At 43.2% G+C, this 20466-nt stretch overlaps 1 protein-coding gene across 1 annotated transcript; it reads right to left on the bottom strand.

Moving 5' to 3' along the window:
* Positions 1-720: 720 nt before the first annotated feature.
* E2F7 (E2F transcription factor 7) lies at positions 721-19500 on the bottom strand. The gene is made up of 12 exons (XM_084505685.1): positions 19413-19500; positions 17239-17514; positions 15087-15255; positions 12590-12871; positions 11811-11969; positions 10643-10780; positions 10102-10296; positions 9371-9455; positions 8007-8547; positions 6864-7134; positions 5274-5692; positions 721-4007 (listed from the first exon to the last, which is right to left on the bottom strand). Exons 1-12 carry the CDS (start codon positions 19497-19499, stop codon positions 3831-3833), a joined length of 2799 nt encoding a protein of 932 aa, XP_084361811.1. The 5' UTR covers position 19500; the 3' UTR covers positions 721-3830.
* Positions 19501-20466: the final 966 nt, after the last annotated feature.

Raw genomic sequence — 20466 nt, 5'->3', positions numbered from 1 at the left:
GGAAACTCCCAGACACAGGAAAAAAGGGGTTCTGGGGTGACCAGGTGAATGATCGGCCACTTAAATGTCGTCCTGTGTGGTCCCAGGTATCCGCTGTACTGTTACCACTAGGAACAGTGCCCACCTTCATCACTGCTGAAAATCTTATATAGGGTGAGAAATAGATAACTACATTTCATTGTTTCTTCAGACAAGAAACTGAAGTCTGAACCAAAGCAAAGTTTACAGGTGTTCTCCCATGACAATGAGTTCAGGAGTGCCCTGGTATCACATCTACAACATGAACAATGCTTTTGCTAGACACCTCTGAGAAAATGCTTGCAAAAAAAACTTCACCCTGCTGAGAAACGTGGCTTACTGCCGTTATTCCTGACCTTTACATTGCATAGAAGCGAGGCTTTCATGCCAGAAGGCATGTGGGTGACAAGCCCCAGGCACACATTTAGACAACCTGTTACAGCTTCTGAATTACGATATCCTGGCACTGAAATCTCTCCCATGTTATAGAAGCAGAGCTTGGGGTCACTTTGCACAGTTTTGGGCCAGGGCCTTTCTCCTAGCCACCTCCAGGACTTTGGTAGTTAGCTTATTTTGCAGGGGTCCTTGTACTTGCAATAGCTTAAAGGGGATTCTTTTCTGTGCTAAGCATACAAGCTGAATGTAAAAGCAGGTAGGGTTACTTATTTGCTGTTCAGATTCCACAGTAACTGCTAATTTGAATGCATGGTAGACAGACATTTATTTTAAAGGATGTTCTCCACAGTGACATCACAACCTCAGCCTTGTTTTTAGTTCCATTTTATTCTGTAAAAGTTTAATATTTTGCTAAAAGATAGTATGAAAAAATTCAACTCAGTGTGATTGAGTAAAGCTATAGGAAAACAGCTAGAAAGATCGCAAGAGAGCAGGAAGAGCAGGACAGTTACAGGCAGCAATAAAATTAATATCTATATTAAACTAGCAGTGCAAAGATACAAACTGGAAGCAGCTTTACATTAAAAATACAGCTTTTTAAATACAGAAATAGCACCAATTTACAAAAGATAATCAGAAATGTAAACGTGGCAGGTAGATTCAAGTATAAGTTACACGCTCACCCTCCTTAACAACTGTCTTGAAACCAAAAGGTTTTATAAACCCTGCAGAACATCATGGGCATGCACTTTTTGTCAGTGCAAATACAAATTCTGCTTTTCCAAAGCTACTTTGCTGGTGAATTGTTACTAGTTTAATTTACATTTTCAGCTTTCAGTGAAGATAAAGATGGGAAATGTAAACTCATTGCCTCATGACAACCCACCCTTCTGCTTTGCCAGTCTAGCGCAGCAGCTCAGGTGCTGCAAGTAGCACTGCTCCCAACATCACCCAAAAGCTTCAGTCGTGCTGCTCCATCAACTCCTTTCAACCTACTCCAGTGAGAATTTTGCATTGACAAAAATAGAATATCATGTAAAATCCCCTTCTTCTCCCAAACCCATATCAGCTTTCACAACAGCAACCCATCAAACAGCTTTGATTGTGAGGGAGTTAATCCTCAATTCCAGGCCGTATTTACGGAAACTCAGAAGTGGAAGCAGAAATTGGAAACTGAAGATACATTTTCAGCTCCTGCATTTTCAAGTATAGTTAGGTTAGTTATGACTCAGAGTAACATAACTGACACAAGGAGGCAATTTTTGTGATGATGCTTCAACTGGAGCAGAGAGTGAATACTTATGCCAAATCCTCCTCTCAGCTCCCAGCTGCCATTTCATTAAAAGTTTGCACCATACTAGAGGTGAAGAGAAAAAACAAGGTTTGGAGAATCGATATCCATCATGTCACCCAGAACCCCAGCAGCCTGTTTCCAGACAGAATGGCAACAAATGTATGTTAGCAGAAATGCAGTGGCACCACTGTGCCAGTTACATGTTCCTTTTTCAAAATGAAATTAATTTAAATTGGCGTATAGGAAGAAATAATTCAGAAGCAAAAATTGTAAACTTTCACAACTGTAGTGTAATAATAATAATAATAATAAAAAAAACCCTAAAATTTAGCAGTCTGAATATTTCTCCTTACCACCCCTGAAATTTCCTATGATAATTCTGCTGTACAGAGTTTCTTTCAATGAGGGCTAACCAGCTCTCCTTATAAGACTGTTACTGGTCTGTTCTAAGATAAGGCCACATTATTCAACTCCCGGTTTCACTAAAATTCTTTCTTAAATTCCATTTTAATAACATTTCATTATAAAAATAAAAGTCCTTACCAACTCCCCAGCCCCCCAAACCAGCCCTAGCCTCCCTTAACCAACCAAGTAGCACATCACACAGTGTATTTACCCTTGGAAAACCAGTACCATTCAATGCAAAGTTACTGCTCATCAGAGAAGAGCTGACAATGTTGGCCCTGTGTTTGCTGAAAACCTGGAGTAACATGATGTCAACAGCAACACTTTGTCTTCCAAAGAGGAAACTGCACAAATTTAATGGCATCTGCTACACCAGTGAAAACATACCAAAGCATAAGAGCATTAACTCTTATGTCCTATATTATTAATAGCACCATCCATTATGTGAGGACCCTGAATGTTAAGTGTTATACATGCCCTTTTCTTCCTCCTTATCTTCTCATAAGGAGGATGGATAGTTTTCTCCCACTTCCAAAAATTTATGGCTCCCATTCTTTTTCAGCTTCTTTTTATGGTTTAAATAGGTATGTGCCAAAAATGTAAGATCTCCCTTGTCTTCCAAGTACACTCAAACACACTATTAACTAGTGACAAAATTCCCGTAAGTGAACAGCTAGGCACTTCAGTCTATACCCCTTAAGGGTTTACTTAAAATCGACTTAAGTAGGCACTTAGGAGACGTAAGTAGACTCAGGTTAAACTGAACCTAATCGTGTGGTTAATGACTTACAAGTGTTCCTCAGTCATAAAGACTAGAACATATATTTAATGGTAGATGAAATCTTAGCACTGCCCTCCCAGTGGCTTGGCGTTCTCAAATTAATTTGTCCAACCGATTTAAGGAATCAGGTTCTGTATTATTTATATCTACCTTGTACTTTTTGCTCAGATTAGGAGAAAGAAACCCAAGGAACACCGCAGTTCGTTAACATAACTATAAAAACGTTAACATTCACAGTTATTTTGGTCTTAATATTTTTCACATGTATACATTCAATCATGTTGTGTTATTATTAGGTTTTCCTAACCACAAGTGCTGGGCAAATTGTACAACAATCAACTGACATTCAAGTAATCCTACCCTGAGAAAATCTGTTATTCTGAAGCTCCCACTGTAACGTACAAAATAAATAGCAAGAGGCTGTACTGCGGAGGCAGGGTTTGACAGATTGGAACTAAGGACGCAGTTGCTCTTGCAACTGTAGAAGTTTATCAATTTCACCGCAGATTTACTCAGGGTAAGTAGAGTATATGTAAAAAAAAAAAAAAACAACGCTTACCCCAGATAAGTGCTAGACGTCTCACTTAAAACCATGAACAAAGAACCCATGGGGACTCCAAGGAAATCTGTTTGCATGTCCTCACAGCAACAGAGAGTTTTCCAAATTAAAACCACAAATACAATTTGATGCCCACAAGGCTGTGTGAAGCATAGCATCTGAATTCAAATCAGTACTGAGGAACAATTAAGTAAAAGGTTTTCACTACCAAGGATGATTTGTGAAGAAGGTTAACAGAATTGGGTGAAAAGATGATGGGGAAGCATGCCAAAAGGGATGACATTTTTAACATGCCCCTCTTGTCAGATAAGAGCTTGTTCTCTTGTAATGGATACAGTGTCCTAGGACAATCTGCCCACCCTTTGCAATGTCTGGGGTTAGTCACTGCTGCTACTAGAGATTTCTAGTCGCCTCTGCACAGAGCTGGCATTTCTGGTCTGGCTGCCTTCACCTTTTTTCCATGCACCAGGATCTCCAAGACTTCCAGGAGTTTTGAAAAATGTCTCATGACGCGCAGGACGAATGCTCTTGGGAGTGACAGGAGTTGACGAAGGCTATTTGTGAAACAAAACAAGAAGTAATTCAGTAATTATCAAAGCCTACATGCAAGCATGCAAAGAGGAGAGAGCTTGTAGACATGCAGCCCTGTACCCAGCTACTATAGGAAACCATGTCACACAATCCTTTCAGAAGCTCCACATGAAAGGCTATGGTCTTTGCCCCTGCTTTTTGTTCTGGGGTTGTCTGCCAGTACATCACTTCTGTGAAGCTGAAAGCCTCTATCTCATTTCCAACTTAAATGTATTCACAGCTAGTTCATACTCATTCATTCTTATGCCAATCTTGGCCTCTAGCTTAAATGGCTCTTTTTCCTCCTTATTGTTTTACTCACTTTTGTTATTTGCTAGCATCAAAACAGATCTAAAATTAATTTTCTAAACCCAGGCCACTTCTGTTTTAAGTGCCACTCTTCTGTTACCTTTAACGTTGGTATCTGTAATCAGATTGACTCCATTACAAACTTTTTGTAAACTCTAAATAAAATAAACATAAAATAACTGTCATAAAGCTTCCAGAACTTCGATTTGTCTCTGCATTAGAAAATAGGAAAACACATCACAGATCAAATTTAAGCTAAAGCAGTGCCAAAATGTCACTGCCAGTAGTTGTGAAGACCCAGGTAACAGCATGACATGACTGCTTTATGTCATCACTGTACCTCAGTTAGTTGAGTCCTTCATTTTTGAATTTCTCATTTATTTACTTAAAAAGTCTATTACCACAGTAGATTTTTAAAACTGTCATTATAAAAATGATACAACAAAATCCACAAAAATTGGTGTTTTCCCCCAATTCTGATCTGATGCTGGCATTAAGTTTCCATTCCTTGGTGAGCAGTGATTAGAACTGGGGTGAGGATCCCCAGCACACTACCACCTGGTTCTAGCCAGCTGACTCCTGAAATACGACAAACAATCCTCCTACAATGTGTTTCTTATACCTCCTGCATGATACACTTACAATAACAGTCTCAAACTGGAAAAAATACTCACTCAGACCTCTGGGAAAACAACCAGCAACTCATTTTTTACCCCTATTTGTGCCAGACTTTTTATCTTACAAAGTTCTTGTAAATTTTTTAAAACTCACTGCCCTCCAACCAGTGCAGGTGGATGTGTACATCACGTGAAAAACACCAGGTCCCAGCCTGCCAACCTGCTGCTCTGACACACAGGCACCAGCCTGCAGCACGAGTTGCCTTCAGTGCCGGTGAGCTGGAGCTGCTGCTTCACTGTTATTCAACCACCTTTTGGTCTTACCTGCTGCAGTTTCAGGAGGGTCACTGGATGCCCCATGCACACAGGGGAGTCCAGTTTAACAGTACTGCAGGACCTGGCCAGCACAGGACTCAGGTGCACAGCGGGGTGAGCTGCTTGCTGGGGATCCACCGAGGGGGGAGCATTTGGAGTAACCATTGCTGTGGTGCCGATGAGAACGGGTGCTGTCGATGCCAGGCCAGACATGCTGATATTCATGGGGGCAGCAGCTGAGAAGGAGCCATCAGGAACCGGAGAAAGAGGGCTGGGGATCGCAGGAGAACAGACGAGAGGGAAGGAAGCCAAGGCTGCTGATGGCACCATGACACAGGGGATGCTCAGAGAAGGTAACTGGCCTGCAGCCAACCCAATGGCACCGGGAGCTTGGTTTGGCGAGAAGAGGAAATTAAAATTGCTTAGTCCTAAACCAAAGAGAAACAGCAAGGCATTAGTACAGTTAACAAATATAGAATTAAGCTATTATAACTTCATCTAGAACAGGAAAGAAGGGTGAAAAAAGAAAGAAAGAGGCTGCTCAGGAAGAAAAAACTGGCTGTTCGGTCAACCCCCCTTTTCCTACCTACCTCCATGTCCCCCCCTGCTGCCTGTTCACCATCTCTGCATCTATTTGCTTTCTTCATATTAAGTACCAACTACACCCTTGCTGTTTTCTGCTTCTAACTCAAGTTACAAGTAACACCTTGGCTAAAGAAACTCTTCACTAACAGGAATCACATTCTATGCTGTACAAAAGTATATACACTGGGTTTTAACAAAAAAAAAAAATGCAAATGGAAAAATTCCACAAAGATATACCCCAAAGATGCTCATTTTCCTTAGAAAAGCTGAAATAATGTTTTGAATTATTTGACCTTCCAAAGCTCCAAAGATCAAGATTTTCTAACTGAGGTCTCTATTCTATAAACTTCTCCACATAACTGAAGTCCCGCAGACCCCATTCTGTGACAAAGGAATCAAATAACAATGCAGTAATCATGAAAATCTGCCACACACATATGCTGTTCCCACAGGATAGTCTTCCATGCCACACAAGCACAGTCACAAAAAAAGATGGACATGAAATTCTGTGTTTTTAGTATTTTCAGCTGCTTCCTGCCCATCCCCAATGTGTCCATGAACACTCTCAGTGCCTCAGTCTGTGTGGGATTATCCCTCTGATGCACATGACAAGAAAGTATGAAATTCACAGATGACCCCTTAGAGGAATGCTTTTGCACTATTCTGGCTGCCTTTCTGCCAAATCTAGTCTTCCAGCTGCCCCCAGTTTTGAATGCCAGATAGGCTTTTTTTTCCCCCCATATAATTCAAGCATAGAAAATCCACATTATTTATCTCTAGTAATGTCTGGGTACCTCAAAAAAAAAAAAAAAAAAAAAAAGCCTGCACTTTCAGAGAAGCAACAGTTCATACGGAGTCAAGAGAATTCAGAGCTATTAAACTGCCATGGAAAACCACTGACGCTTTTTGTGCCAACTATAGACTTACTGACCTATCTGTAGGTCTCCCTGTTTGAACAGCTAAGTGAACAGATAGAGAGGGCTGAGTACCTCTAGACCTCATGCCTGTCCTTACCAGCAGTAGGCTGAACATAAAGATACTGCGGCAGAAAAGGTTGATTGGCATTTTCTTTAGAGGGGTGTTCTTTTCCTGGAGAAGGTTCGTCGGGGTCTTTATTCTTAGGCCATTTTTCTTGCTCCTGAGAATGTAAAGGGCTCATAGACTTTTTGTCTTCAGTCTCTGGAGCAGCAGGACTTGAGAGGTCAAGATGAAAAGCTTCTAGATGTACAGCAGATGCACAGCTGCTCCCTGGGGTAGAATCTGCCTTGTGCAACTCAGAAGGCTTCTAAGGAAAAATAGAGGTAATGAGGCATCCAAACTGAAATACAAAATGATGTCTCTCATACACCTTCCTCAGCTAAAGAATAAAATGTGTTCTTGTGTACAAGAGCAGGGCAAAGCTGATTACCCAGTTACTGCATTAAAGATTTTGTCTGAGGGTTTCAAGAGCAATTTTAGTGATGCCTGACTCCTGTGCCCAGGGCTGCAGTTCACTTTCAGTACTTGGAGACAGTAGTTAAGAAGTACCTGAGGCTTGGGGATTCATTTCTTTCTATTGATAAGGAAAACTATCTGTTTCAGATGGCATATACTCAAGCACTGATACAACCTTGAGCCTGATACCTGTTTTCAGTAGCTAAAAGAACGGAGACAGACACAGTTCACCTTCACCATGATCTCCTCTCTCACCATTCTGCTGTGGGCAGCACTGGGTGAGAGAGGGATTCAGGATGGAGAGAGAGTAAAGGGAAAGGATTAGTCACGTTTTCTGTAGCTCAGTGGAGCAAGCAATGCTGCTGCTGTCTGGGAAAGCTGAAGCAAACAGGGGAAGATGAACAGTAATAGACATATTGATTTTGTCCCTTCTGCCAGCCTGAAGACAAGGATCAAGTCATTGATTCCCAAGAACAGCTGATCATCCTTTCAGCATGCAAAGCAATCACAATCCATTTTCCCCTCCAAGTGTGAAAATTTCTCCCAATTAATGCCTGTACTTGCTGACACAGCACCCATATAATTGTATTAACACGTGGGAAGTAGCACTTTTATCTGTAACAAGAGCGGTGCAGTGAATTTTCACTTATAAACATATTGTCTTGGGCAAAGTCCTTCCTCACTAACTGGAAGTGTAAGTGATAATATAATTAACTTCTTTACCTTAGGTACTACAAGTGAGAGAGGGCCATCACCCTGTTCCATGGTCTGCTTTTTAGCAGCTGGCTCTTCATCCTCTACAGGCGCAGAGGGCGACATGCACTCATGGGAGCTGCGTTTCTGGCAGCCAGCTGGAGGGCCAGCACCCTGAGCTTCCATGGGTGAGGCCTTCTCCTCTGCACTCCTGTTTCCTACGTCTCCTGCTGCAGGCAAGTTCTCCCTCAAGAGGTTTTCCTGAAGACCACCGCACAACATAAAAAGGGATGATGAGGGAAAACACAGGAAGGGCTGGCTGGGGAGCAGAGTCGGTTTTCCATTTTCTGTTTTGGAGGCTGCTGCAGCGGAGGGTTGTAGAGTTTGGTTGCTGACTCCATTTGGCAGCAAGACACCTGGCACATCTGCCTGAACCACAGGGAAAACTGCCTGAGGCAAAGGGTTAACACAAAAATCAGAGTCCCCAGGAACCGTAAGAAGGGAGAGAGGTGATGCTATACTTGGGTTCCTTGCTGAATTTAGTACCGTTTCTGTGGCACAAACTTTGGTCCTAAAACAAAGCAAAAAGAAAAAACATTTAGTACAAAAGTAAACCCATGTATTATCCTGAAAAGCAACTAGGTACATTCTTAAGAGTAAATGTGGAAAATTCACCAGAAAGCTCCACTTATTTTACCGTTTACAAGGAGCGTCTTTTAGTGTCTTTTTTAATTATTATTATATCAGGTTATACAGAAGCAGACTCCTCAATTTCTTGGCAGAACAATAATGCTTTCAGTTGCACTTGACAGGAAAAGAAAAGGTCAAAAGGGAGATATGCCTGGCACCCACAGATGAATTCAAATTAGCACAGGTATAGAGAAAACTAATATGACAAAGAAGTCTTCCACGGAATTGTGATTTGCTCAGCCTACCTAAATAATAGGTCAAATGAGGCAGGAATGCCCTATATAAACACACCTGAGACAAAGAACAACTGCTGAAGCTAAAGGACAGCGGCACAAATACATCTAGGTATAAACTGGCCACAAATAAGTTCATGAAGAAAGCTTTTAATTATCAGAGCAATGAAGTTGTTTTATGGTTTGACGGAACAGCAAAGAAACAAATAAACAAACAAGTTTGAGGTACATCAGTTTATAAATTTGCTTCATTCTACATTAAGACTTTTCGCATGTTAGAATGACTCTTGAAAAACAAACAAAAAACACACCAAAAACAAACAGACAAACAAACCATAGTGAGATGTATTAGAATTAAAACTGAAAATTGCTAGGGTCTCATTATTACTATCTTGGTGCCATTAATGGAATCTAACTAAACATGACAAGCACCAAGCTGTATCTAGACAGAAGTTTGTAAAACTGACTTACCTAGTATCTTCCTCTATTTTCTGCCTACAGACAGTTGCTAGATTTATCATTTTTGAGCAATACTCATCTGAATTCACAATGCAGGCTGAAAGAACAAAGGAGCACTCAGTTAGTAACAAGTAGCTTTACCAAGCATATTTTGATACTGGCCATATAAAATAACTGATCTAATTTTAATTCCCTGGTACATTTTTATAATATCCACTAATCACCTAGAGTCAGAACCTGCAAAGTACTCACAATTCTCAGTCCCACTGGAGGAGTGCTTGACATCATCATTTCCTTTAACAGGGAACTGTGAAAGGCCCTGTAATTGCTTTACCATTTTTACGAGCTTTCCATTAGATAGTTATAGAAGATTCCACTATATTACGAAGCATAACATAAAGCAAGCTTTTGTGTCTAAAGAATCCTTCTTTATCTATACCAAATTTCAACAGAAGAAACCACACAAAAGTTGCAGTTAGTGAAGAACGGAAATGTTTACCAGAAAATAAACTGCTGATTCAAGGCAGTGTCACCCAGATTCATCTCATCTAACTTTATGCACTTGCCTGGAAGATCCAGAACACAAGTCCCATCACCTGGGCAGCGGAACTATTGGCACCTCCCTAGGGTAATTCATATGTATTTTATTAGGCTGTTTCACCCAGACGAGAACCTTAAACTGGTGGGCCCACATTTGGGTAGATCCAGCAGGATATAAGAAAACATGCTGCCTTAGTAGTTACCTTGCCTCTCCTGGCGTGGGCTGCTGGGCTCAGAACTGACCTTCCTTTTGGTCCCTTCACAAGGCTGCGTGCCGTTAAATGATGCATGACGTGTAAACCTTTGCTTTCCAGTAGCACAGATCTGGTACGGGGCACAGGCGCCTCTCTGCTCCCCTGGCAGAGGATCAGATGTTCCATTATGCCCTCTTGGCTCATCTGAAAGAATACAGTTTTGTACAAGTCCCTCAAGGAACACAGATCACTATCTAGGCTTGTGCCACATTACCAAACTTTGCCATAAGAGGTAAACATTGCTCTACAGTTCTTACAATTATTCATAATTAGGTAAGGCAATGTAAGAATACCAGCAAGACGTTCAATATCCCTCAACAGCCTTCAAGCACTAAGTCCAACATGGGCAAATTTTGAGCTGGCAAGCAGTTAAAAACCACAGGGTGGACAACGAATGCCAGATCACTCTTTACACACAGAAAACAACCTTTTATAATTTGGAAGGGAATGTCAAATGAAAAAGAAAAGGGCTATAAGCTTCGCAATTTACCAATCTTTCCAGGGAATTCCACGGGCCCAATCCACTTGAAAGCCGGCTTGCGCCCCCGTTCCTCTGTGACGTGAACTTTCTTTATCAAGCACAAGCTGGTAAGAACATTGGCGATATCATACAGCCTTCGTACCTTTGCTAACAGGAAAGGCCAGAAATATTACAGTCACACTTACAATGCACACAGTACACATGTATGTAGTAATTTCATTCCAGAATATCACCACAGCTCTCACAGAAGAAGCGGTAAAATCAAATTGGGATGGACTTGAGCTACCTCCTATAAAGGTGCCATGCCAGCTCCCACTTCCACCTGTTTGTCACTGCTTCTTATCTTAGCTGCTCATCCAGTTTAGCTAGTCAAGTTTAAGCCAGCCTACCTCATTTTGATGGAAATGGTAAGGGAGGGATTACAGGGGGGATTACATCACCAGAAAAGGCAGCAGCCTCCATAAAGGGAAAAGACATGCACAGGGGCAAGAGGCTCATGGATGCGCACAGCTGATCACAAGAGGACTTGTATTTACAGTCTTAAAAGTGAAAAACTCTTAGGAAAAAGCTGTGACTCCGATAAATAACATGTTTGAGCTTCATAAGGTACCCAAATCCATTATTTAGTCGAAGTCCTTACACCCCTCAGGCATCTGGGGTAGAATTCTAAAACTTAAGTGCTAGTACTTTATTTTTACAAGTTCAAAATTATTTATTAATGCTGAGTTTTTTCAAGTTATCCAAGGGATCTAAGTACCAGATCCCATTGATAACAAACTCTGCTATCCAGCTATGAAAGATTTCCAGAGCGAGGAGTAACATCTGCAGAGGAAACATCAATTCCATTAAAGAATGCATTTCATTTCAGTAAGTTCTGAAACATCATTCAGAAAGAAAAAGGAAGCAAGGATAAAGTATAAAAAAAAAAATCAAGTCAGAGACCTGATTTGTCTTCATTCTAATTATCCCCAAGCTAAAACTTGGAGATAATTGTCAAATTGACTCTCCCTCCCTTCCCCCAGTATCTATTTACAGTATCTAGCGTTTCTGATTAAGAGACCAAGCCCACATTTCAGCAAAGATCCCAGACCTGCTCTTGCTGCTGTCTACTGGTGTCAGTTCAACGCCCCCATTTTCTTTTCTCACTGACTGATTTGTATTTTAAAAGCCAGCTTACTTTTGAATTTGCTGTGGTCCACTGTATCCTGGGTTTCTTCAATCAATATCTTTGCTGCAATGTCCAGAGTGACTATCTTGGTCTTGGAGACAAGGAACAGCATGACAAACTTTTGGCTCATTATCCGCAACGACTTGTCCTTTCTGCTGTTCGCAGATGCTGCGTTACAAACAACAGCCAAGCCTCTTAGCATATATCATCCAACACAGACAGAAAACTAGTAAGTGGGTTTCTCACACATAAAAGGACTACAGCATTTTCTTGTTGGGAAGCAGAAAGCTTTTGAAAGGCAGCAAATAACCGAGTAATGTAGACCGAAGTCTCCCCTCAAAAGACAGTAAAAATTAGAGGTTACAGAGAAACAGCCTTGACAAAGTCTGACTCCAAAGCTAATTCTGTTATGTTACACAGTGTCACTACAGTTTTGTAGCTTCAGTGGACTTAAATGCTATAAATTATACGGGCAGCACGTAAATAGTAGGGAACATGTCACCTTCAGTCACGACAAAGCATTTAGTGCCAGGTATGGGCAGGGAAGAACTGGAGCATCTGGCAGAAGTTCCTGCCAGTCCAGAGGGGAGAAGGAAAATCTGTCCTGACACCACTGCTAGGCATATGACAGCCAGTTCTGTGACCTCTACAGTGATTTCAGCACCGTTTTGCAAACTGTCTATTTTTTTACTATCTAATTTAAAAGCAAAGCAAGGGAGAATGTCACCCAGTGAACTGGAGGAAGAGACCCGTGCCTATATAGCACATCACACACATTATTATCTTACCGGAGGTGCAATCTGGTTCTGAAAAGTCAAGTAACGGTCTGTCTTGAGAATCGGGAACAGTTTCCTTTTTCCGCTCTCCAAGCTTATACTCAAAGTCCTGCTCCTTGTGCTGGAAGGTCATCAGCTCTCCATACTGCAGCTCTCCTGCCTCCTGAAGCGTTTTCAGAGTTTGACTGAGGTTGTGCCGGCCGTGCCAGCAGTACTGGTTCTTGGCCACGCGGCTGACCAGGTGCAAGGACTCCAGGACGTTCACTATGTCATAAATTCGTCTCCGCTCAACTCCTGTTGTAAGTGAGAAAAATAAGAGACATCGATGCTTGCCCAGTTTAACGTGCTTTTTAGCAGCAGCTGAACACAGGCTGTTCAATATACACTCATAACGTGTCTTTCAGTGTTTTCCTGGACACATTACATTAAATCCATCCCAATCTGCATGATTAAAGCTGACTTATGTATGACTAACCCCATGGTATGATGTGCTCTACCACTTAGCTGCTAGCCCTGCCGTAACTTCGGCTTACAACATCTATGCTGTGTTCAGAACCAGCAGCAGTTTGCTCAGCCTCACTCACGTCTATTCACACTGCCCTCAGATTTTCAGAGCACTCTGGCCCTTCTTTCCAGAGCTCAGGCATGTACCTGTCTCCAAGCATGTGCATAAAAGTGAGGGCAGGAAAGGCGCTGAGCCTGGCACTAACACAGGGCAGATAAAAAAATCTTACTCCTGCAGCAGAAACAAGCCCTCAGTGCCACCTAGGTCTGGGAAAATTGACAAAGTATGGCCAGCTAGGGTTCAGTCTGACCAGTATGAGCAAGGTTGGGGGTTGAACAGGAACAGGCTAACTGCTCACTGTCCCGGGTACTTCTTTCCAGCTCTGTTTGAAGCACGGCTATGTTTCCTAACACACTAACCTGTGTTACATATAACAAAATATGCTAGTATCAGCATCTACACCTGAAATCCCATCACTATTAACATCAGTTGAGCAGAACAAGTGCTGGCCAAATGGGAAAGTTTTGAAAGACTTCCCTGCAGAAGGCAAGGCCTTGATGCATCTGTTTAACCAGCTGGGGAATATGGATAACACTTACCAGCTTCAAATGCACATTAGGATAAACAATGCACGAGCGTTTCCAAGTGCACAGAGATTTCAGAGTGAAAAGATACTCCATAAAAACACTGCTACACATGTTCTGGTGTCCATCAGACACCAGCAGCACAGTCCTCTTTGTGGCCTTACCACAGCCAGCTTTCCAGTGAACACAGACCCATGCAGTTGCAGCAGCACTATCAGCAGTGAATGATTCTGTGGTCGCTGAAGCAAGTGGATGCACACAAGCAAGGAAGTGAAAATCAAATCGAGAAGAAGAAAAAAAGAAATCGCTTTCTTGGAGGTAAGATCCTCAGTACTAAGCTTTAAAGCAAGACTTCTATTCTTTAGGAAAGCCAGGTAATGCCACTCCCAACACAGGACAATGCACTAACTCATGGTTAGCTACACAAGGATGGGGTACTAGTATACATGCAAACATACAAAGGAATAACAGCCCCACTTAACAAAAAAAAAATATTACTTTTTAAAGGAATTGTTCCACTATTTACTTGATCTGAATCCTCTTCTATTTTCACTTCCCATTACCAAAGCACGGGAATGGACTTTCTCACCAGAGTTTCAGAGAACATTACACTTCTGTTCTCCTTCTTCCCCAAAAGGACACATTTCATCTTTGTTCATTCTTTTCTGTTACATAACGTTCTAAATATAAATGTTTATTTAGTTTAAGTCCAATTCCATAAAGCCTTTCCTCTCCATGGACCTGGATCCTTTTGTTAGTGCTGTAATCTGAGTCCTCTCTCTCAGGTTTTATTACTTCTCTCAGATAGTTTAAAAAAAATAAAAAGACCAAAGTTGACAACAGAGCCAACAAATAGGCTCATACATTCTCACCACCTGAACACATTTTCTCATTCTACATTTTAAGAACTCCTTGTAGCCTCCCTTCACAAGATAGCATTTAAAACTAAGATAACCTTAATGAACCATGAGATCATGGAAGATATAATGTCAGGCGTATTACTAATTCATGAAGTAAACCCAGCTCATTTCCTATACCTACTAGATGGCAATTGTTTCCCTAAATGTTCCATTTTGATGTAATTTGTTGCTTTAGTCCTCCCTTAGGAGAGCTTGTAACTCATAACTCTTTTAGTCTTCAGCAAATTGAAAAAATTAAGAAAGCAACAGCGTTGGTAGACAGCTGAAGGATTTATCTGTTTAGTAGAAAGCACTGTCAGAAAGCAGATTTCAAAATGGTAGCATTATCAAGACAGATATTAGGCATTATTAGTCATTTCTTGCTCTTGATTAGCATAATTGGAAGATCCTCCAGACCCAAGGAAAGGCAAACTTTGAAATACACTCGGCAATAGGACTGATGTTTTGAAGGCCATTTTATGGGGTTATCCCAGGTGATCAGTTTTTGCAGTTATACATACCAAGAATTGAAGCCACTTCATCCAGAGAAATAGTAGTTTTTTCTGTTGACAATGGGTAACTTGGATAGCGAGCTAGAAACTTTTGGCACAAGAGTCCTAAGCTTTTCTGTTTTCTGCTGGGCCTCTGCTTTTCAAATTCATCAACCGTGCTGTCATCTACCATATCATACTGTTAAAAAAAAAAAAAAAAAAAAAAAGTTAACCCTTCAGTACAGAGCTTTAGAGGCAAGGCATAGCCAAGTAAGGTGTATTCCAGATGGCATCAATATTCAAGCTCAGACTTTCTAATAAGGAAAACAACATGGTCTTCTTCCAGGCACTTGGGTGACACACACTTTTGCTTGCAAGCTCTTTTTAATCCAGTGTCAACACATGAGACCTCTATTGAAAAACTCTTACCTGCAAGCTTACGGAATAATGGTTATGCATAAGGAAACAAACCAGTAAGACTAAACACCCACACCGGCAGATGGATAGATCCTACTTGGAAGGAGAATTTCTTTTTGAGACAGGAGGAGGAATTTTCCCTCAAAAACCTCTTGATCTGATAAATCAGAAAATGTAAAAACCATCAGAGTTCCTGCAGAACCACTTTCAAGAGAGTTTACTGCCCTTCACAGTGGCCCTCTAACTTTAAGGAACTGGGCTGGTTGGGATAGGGAGGGGACAGTGGCTACAAAAGGCACCACCCAGCCTCTGAACATCAAACTTTGTCAAGCTGTTTAACTTAAGGCTGGTCTGAAGACGGTCTTTCAGCCCCTGCAGGAGAAAAAACAAACAAACAAAAATGATACGATGGCAAAAATGTGTGAAAAAGTATGTCTATGACACAAGTTGAAGAAAACAAGGTGTTTTTGCACTGGCAATTTTTGGACTTTAATTCTATGTCAAAAAAGGGAAAAAATCTGTCTGGCAAAGAGAAGTTGAGAGTAGTGACAGCTGTTCTAGCCCATATTTCCATGCTTAAGAGGTCTTAGTTGTCCTTTGCTGATTAAGTGACTTTACTGCTCTGATTGAATTCTTTGAGTTTTCTATGGTATAGAATTAGCAGTATTCCTTATGTGCTTTAATGTTTATACACTTTTACAGCAACACTTCCACATCTCTTCTAAGTTACTGTTTATGTTCAGAAACTTATTAATTGTAGGTTTTATTATCTAGAAAACATGAGAACTCTTTATAGTAGCCACCCTGAAAATGCTGCCTGACCTCCATGGGCATTTCTGTTATAACTGGCTTAGCTCAGTAATATGATTAACTTTTAACATCAACTATTTCTACTTATTTGAAGCTGTGTTAGGAATTATCTTCAGAGAACTGTTTGCTGCTCTGTGACTTACTAAATTAGAGAGATCTCCAGACTATATTCACCACAGATGCTGTAAAATCTGTATTTATAGCATGACCTGTACCTACCAAATGATGTTTCTCAGAAGAAGCACCCCAGAATTATCTTCCTCTCACTGAAATACCCAGTGAAGGATATTTTGTAAGAAGTTATCCAGGAGATAAAAGTCATTGAGGGAAAAAAAATGATGGAAGAAAACTAATGACCCTTATCATCACCCAACATCATCTCCATGGATGCACTTCCTCAAGCAAGGACAGAGATCAGCCCCACCACTACCTGAGTCCTGGCATGTACAAGTCTTCCTAAGAGTTGTCCATAACTGTTAGTTTGGGGCTGGAGTAAAAATATGGGAAGTGACTTTAACAGACCAGCATTTTGAAAAATATGCCTGCATCAAAGTCTGATTGCTTTTGGAAATGGTAGTAGAGTAGACAAGCACGGTGTCTATTTAAAAGTGGTGTGGCAGTTTTCTTTCTAATTTTTTTGGAAAACAGCTTCAGGAGCTGTGCTGTTTCCCCACCTGAAGCTCTGCTTCCTTCACTGTCCTCTCAGATCAATTCATCGTCAGGCTCTTGAGTGGTCTCAAGTCAATTATCACCAAGACAGCCAATTTTCATCTTTGAAGTTCATACTGGTCAGCTAGTTCATACTGGATGCTAGTATAAGCATCTGCCTTTGGGAATGATTTAAAATACTGCAATTTCCTACACGGAGCAAAGGACCACTTGCAAGAAAAACAAGGCAAAATCAAAGGAAGGTCAGAGCTGCGACTGAACATAAGGTAACTGTTCTGAGTCTCACCTGTAATGAATCAGATATGTCGTTCTGCTCACTGTTTTCTATAGGTCTGAAGAGCTCTTTCTTCTTTTCCCTGTCCCTCATGTCGGGGCTAGCAGCACTAACAAGCATCTTCAGGTTAGCAGTGGGGGTCCAGGGGTCAGGCTGAGGTCTGTCAATGAGCTTAACAGGTGTAATTGGATTTCTTTCCGGGGTGCAGCCTTTCTGCTTTGATAAATCAACTGGTTCATTCTTAATGGGAGTCTTTGGGGCCATCCTGGATCGATCAAATATGTTTTCCTATTAAAAACAAAATGTTGTTTAGGCACAACGGGAAAGAAAACAGTCCAACAATCAATTTCATTTGCTCTTACAGAGGTAATCATAGTGACTCATGCCTTGGCACTCAGAGCTATATTTAGCACAGTTCTTCTGCCTTTATCAGAAGCAGTGAAATAGTCTATATGCTAGTGTACTTGGAGACAGTGTGTATGAGATACTGCTGTGAATTATAGAAGCTGAGGTCAATCAGTCAAACTTTTAAATTCTGACTGTTATTACAAGACAGCACTGCCCGAGAACATAAATCACCAAACTGGACTGAATCTGAAAGAACACTTTGGTCACATCACGCTTGGCAAGAAGACACCGTGTTCTGCTTGAGAAGTCCCCAGTGAAAAGCCATGCTGGGAACAGAGCTTGGACCGTCACAAGACATCAAGCTAAAATGAAGTTAACTTCCTGCGTAAATGAAGCAAGCTTTGTGTCTGCACTATCTGCTGCTCAAAACAACGAAGAAAGATCTCCATAACAGTATTCTTTGACTACAGCTAGGACTGGAAGGAAAATCTTAATTCATAAGCTGATTTTTATCATTCCTTGAATGAAGTTCAACTCCCTCCAGTCTCTAGCTGCAGTCCAACTTTTTTCACCTTTGGGTCTAACAGGAGGGCTAGTCATTTCACCCCTCCCCTTCTTGCTGCAAGAACTCCCACTTTGATCAACAACTAATCTAAAGGAACTAATTCAGGAAAGCATCGGTGGTATCCTGTAGCTGAGAGATCAGTTTTTGAGCAACAGGAGATCCTACTTCACTCTAGCCTGTTAGTGCAAACAGTTCATGAAGTCTAAAGGGTCGAAGAAGACAGAAGAACATGCTGGTTTTCTTTGCAGGATGCAGGAAGTATGCTGGAGCTGGCACAGAGCAGGACTTCCAGAAGTGTCCACGCAGAAAGCAGCACATCTCCTTTTTGCCCTGGGAGCACATCCAGCTCTCACAGTCCCGTTATTGCTTACTTCTACTTACCACCCTACGAACAGGACACTTGTTCCGAGTTGAGCTTTAAAAGTCTAACATGCTAACTTTGAGGGTGGGTACTGTTACTACTCTATTTTGGACTGCAGTAGATCCAATTCTGAAATGGAATATTGCCTGAAATAGATACATTAAGTTACTGTAAGTAAGCTTGCTGTAAGAACTTTCCCGTGTTTTGCTGTTTATTTGGAACAATTCAGCTATCACCAGCAGATACACACATTCCAACAGGTGATTCCACCTATCATTTGATCAGGTGCAGCCTAGCTGGAAAGCAGAGAAGTTTTAGCAGGAACTGCGGCTGCCTTTCACTAGCAGCAGCCTGGTAGCGCTCAGACTGGGCACGAACTTGGTTTCCGAAAGCATCTTGTGCTGAGCCCTGGTATAATTTCTGCACACGCTCACCTATGAATAACCCAGGGGATGTAACGAGTACCTGCTTTTACAATGACCAGCAGCCAGCTGTATGGTACGACGCTGCGACAAATAGGGGTCAATTTGGAGGCCATGGTACCCCTTGGGATAGAGGTTCCCATAGCGTTGGCATGCGATCTATCCTTGCAACTGCACGCTGGGCAGAGGAGAAACCACACTTACCCTGCAGTGGAGACGGGCCACCTTGCCCCCAACTTCTGATCCCTGGGCTGGTTTTTGGGGGGTGCAGGGGGCTCAGCCCCGCGTTCCCCCACCCCAAACTCCCCCCTGCGTGCGGGGAGCACACGAAGAAGCGGCGGGGAGCGCGGGAGCCGCTGCTGCCCGCCACCAGCCTCCCGCACCGCGTCTCCGTGGCTGCCAGCACGGCGAGCGGCACCTTCCCCGCTCCCCTCCTGGCTCCCCCGGGGGGCACCTTCCCCCCCACTCCCCAGCAAGGCTCCCCGCTCACCTTCTGCGCCTCCTCGGGCTCCGCGCGGCCCCTCCGGCCCGGCCGGCCGGCCGGCAGCTCCCGCAGGCTGAGGACGCCGGGCTCCATGGGCGCGGAGCGGAGCCGTGCCCGCAGCCCTGCCCGCGGTGCCGCCCGCCCGCCGCTCCCGCCAGGCGCCCCGGCCCCGCGCTGGCGCCCTCCAGCCCGGCTCGTACGATCCGGCCAATCAGGCGCGGCCCGCCGGGGAGCCCCGGCCGCGCCAACGGCCAATCAGCGCGCGGGCGGGCGGCGCGCGCCAGCGCGGGACGAGGCTCCCGCCCGCGCCGCGCCTCTGCTGCGCGCGGGAGCCGGCGGCTCCAACCACCCCCCCCTCCCCCCTGCACCCCCCCTCCCCGCTCCCGCGCGGAGCCTCCCGACCGGCACCGCCTGTCCCGACACGTCCCGACACGGCACGGCCCGGGCGGCGGGAGCGAGGGCGGGATGCTGCCTGGGAGCCCGGCTCGCAGCTCACCCCCCTGCCCCGTCCTTGCCCTGCTGGCCGCGGGAAGGGCTCCGGGTGGTTTGGGAGATGGTCACCGGTTGGGGTTTTGGGGGGCACAAAAAATTATTATTTTTTTACATGGGAATATAAAGCTTAGGTCGGAGTTGTGAGGTTTAATGTACACACACACAGCCTGTTGTTAATTTCTGCCCAGCAGCAAGTTCCAGGACACCGCAGCTCATCAAATGAATGAAACACAAACTCACAGAGAACCTCTTCTAAATTAAAAAATTTTAAAAAGATCCCTCATCTAGAGAAAAATGAATTCCCCCGATGCAAAATGCACCCCCTTGGCACGTATTTGTGGCCGCAGCACTTGGTACGCACAAGCGAGCCGCTGCTGCCCTCATGCCCAAGAATGCATCAGAGGTGCGGGGCCCCAAAAGCCAGAGCCGCCCCGATGTGGCAAGCCAGTGTTGCTGGGACAGGCAGGGGAAGGCCATGGCACCAGCCAGAGCCCACCAGTGTGCCCAGCCCTGGCAGCACAGAGCTGGTGTCCATCCCCCTGCTCGAATGTGAATGGCTTTGGGAAGC

This window comes from Aythya ferina (genome assembly GCF_964211825.1).
Source record: "Aythya ferina genome assembly, chromosome: 1".
In the NCBI taxonomy this organism is placed as follows: Eukaryota; Metazoa; Chordata; class Aves; order Anseriformes; family Anatidae; genus Aythya; species Aythya ferina.
The sequence above is the reverse complement of the archived record's forward strand: the minus strand, read 5'-3'. Positions and strand labels throughout refer to the sequence as shown.